This window comes from Buceros rhinoceros, unplaced genomic scaffold (genome assembly GCF_000710305.1).
Source record: "Buceros rhinoceros silvestris isolate BGI_N320 unplaced genomic scaffold, ASM71030v1 scaffold27368, whole genome shotgun sequence".
Classification (NCBI taxonomy): Eukaryota; Metazoa; Chordata; class Aves; order Bucerotiformes; family Bucerotidae; genus Buceros; species Buceros rhinoceros.
Window position 1 is genome coordinate 916 of NW_010427866.1, and position 461 is coordinate 1,376.

Here is a 461-nt window from a genome sequence, read left to right on the forward strand (position 1 = left end):
TTGTAATGCTAGGTGCCAAGGGGGGGGGGTGTGTGAAGATTCCTGTGCTGATGCTGAGCTGGCAAGTGGTGGTGGGGGCTGCAGACCCCCTGAAGGTCTCAAACCCAGCTGCCTGCTTCTTTAAATCCAAATCCCCACTGTGCTTCAGCATATTGGGGAGAAAAATGTGATGGGTGGTAGCGAGTGAACTCTCCCCCACGGCTTTCACCCCGAGACAGACCTGGTGAGGGGCTGGGGTACGATGCCGGGGTCTCCACAGGAGCCCTGAATATCTCCTCCGTTCCAGGGGATCGACCAGTTTGGCCCCCCGATGATCATCCACTTCCGCGTGCAGTACTACGTGGAGAACGGCAGGCTCATCAGGTAGGGTGCTCCCAGCCGTCCCCACCGCCGCGGGCACCCACCCGGGGCTGGGGGAGCACCCCAGGGTGCAGAAAGGGGAGATACTTTGGGGGGTTGCC

At 61.0% G+C, this 461-nt stretch overlaps 1 protein-coding gene across 1 annotated transcript in view; it reads left to right on the plus strand.

Moving 5' to 3' along the window:
• The window catches only part of LOC104498673 (FERM domain-containing protein 6-like), a gene marked incomplete at its 3' end in the record, with an annotated part of 4,342 nt that overhangs the window by 879 nt on the left and 3,002 nt on the right, over positions 1–461 (plus strand). The window contains exon 2 of the mRNA XM_010142082.1: positions 287–363. Within this exon, the coding sequence (XP_010140384.1) occupies positions 287–363 (77 nt within the window). The remainder of the gene's footprint in view (positions 1–286; positions 364–461) is intronic.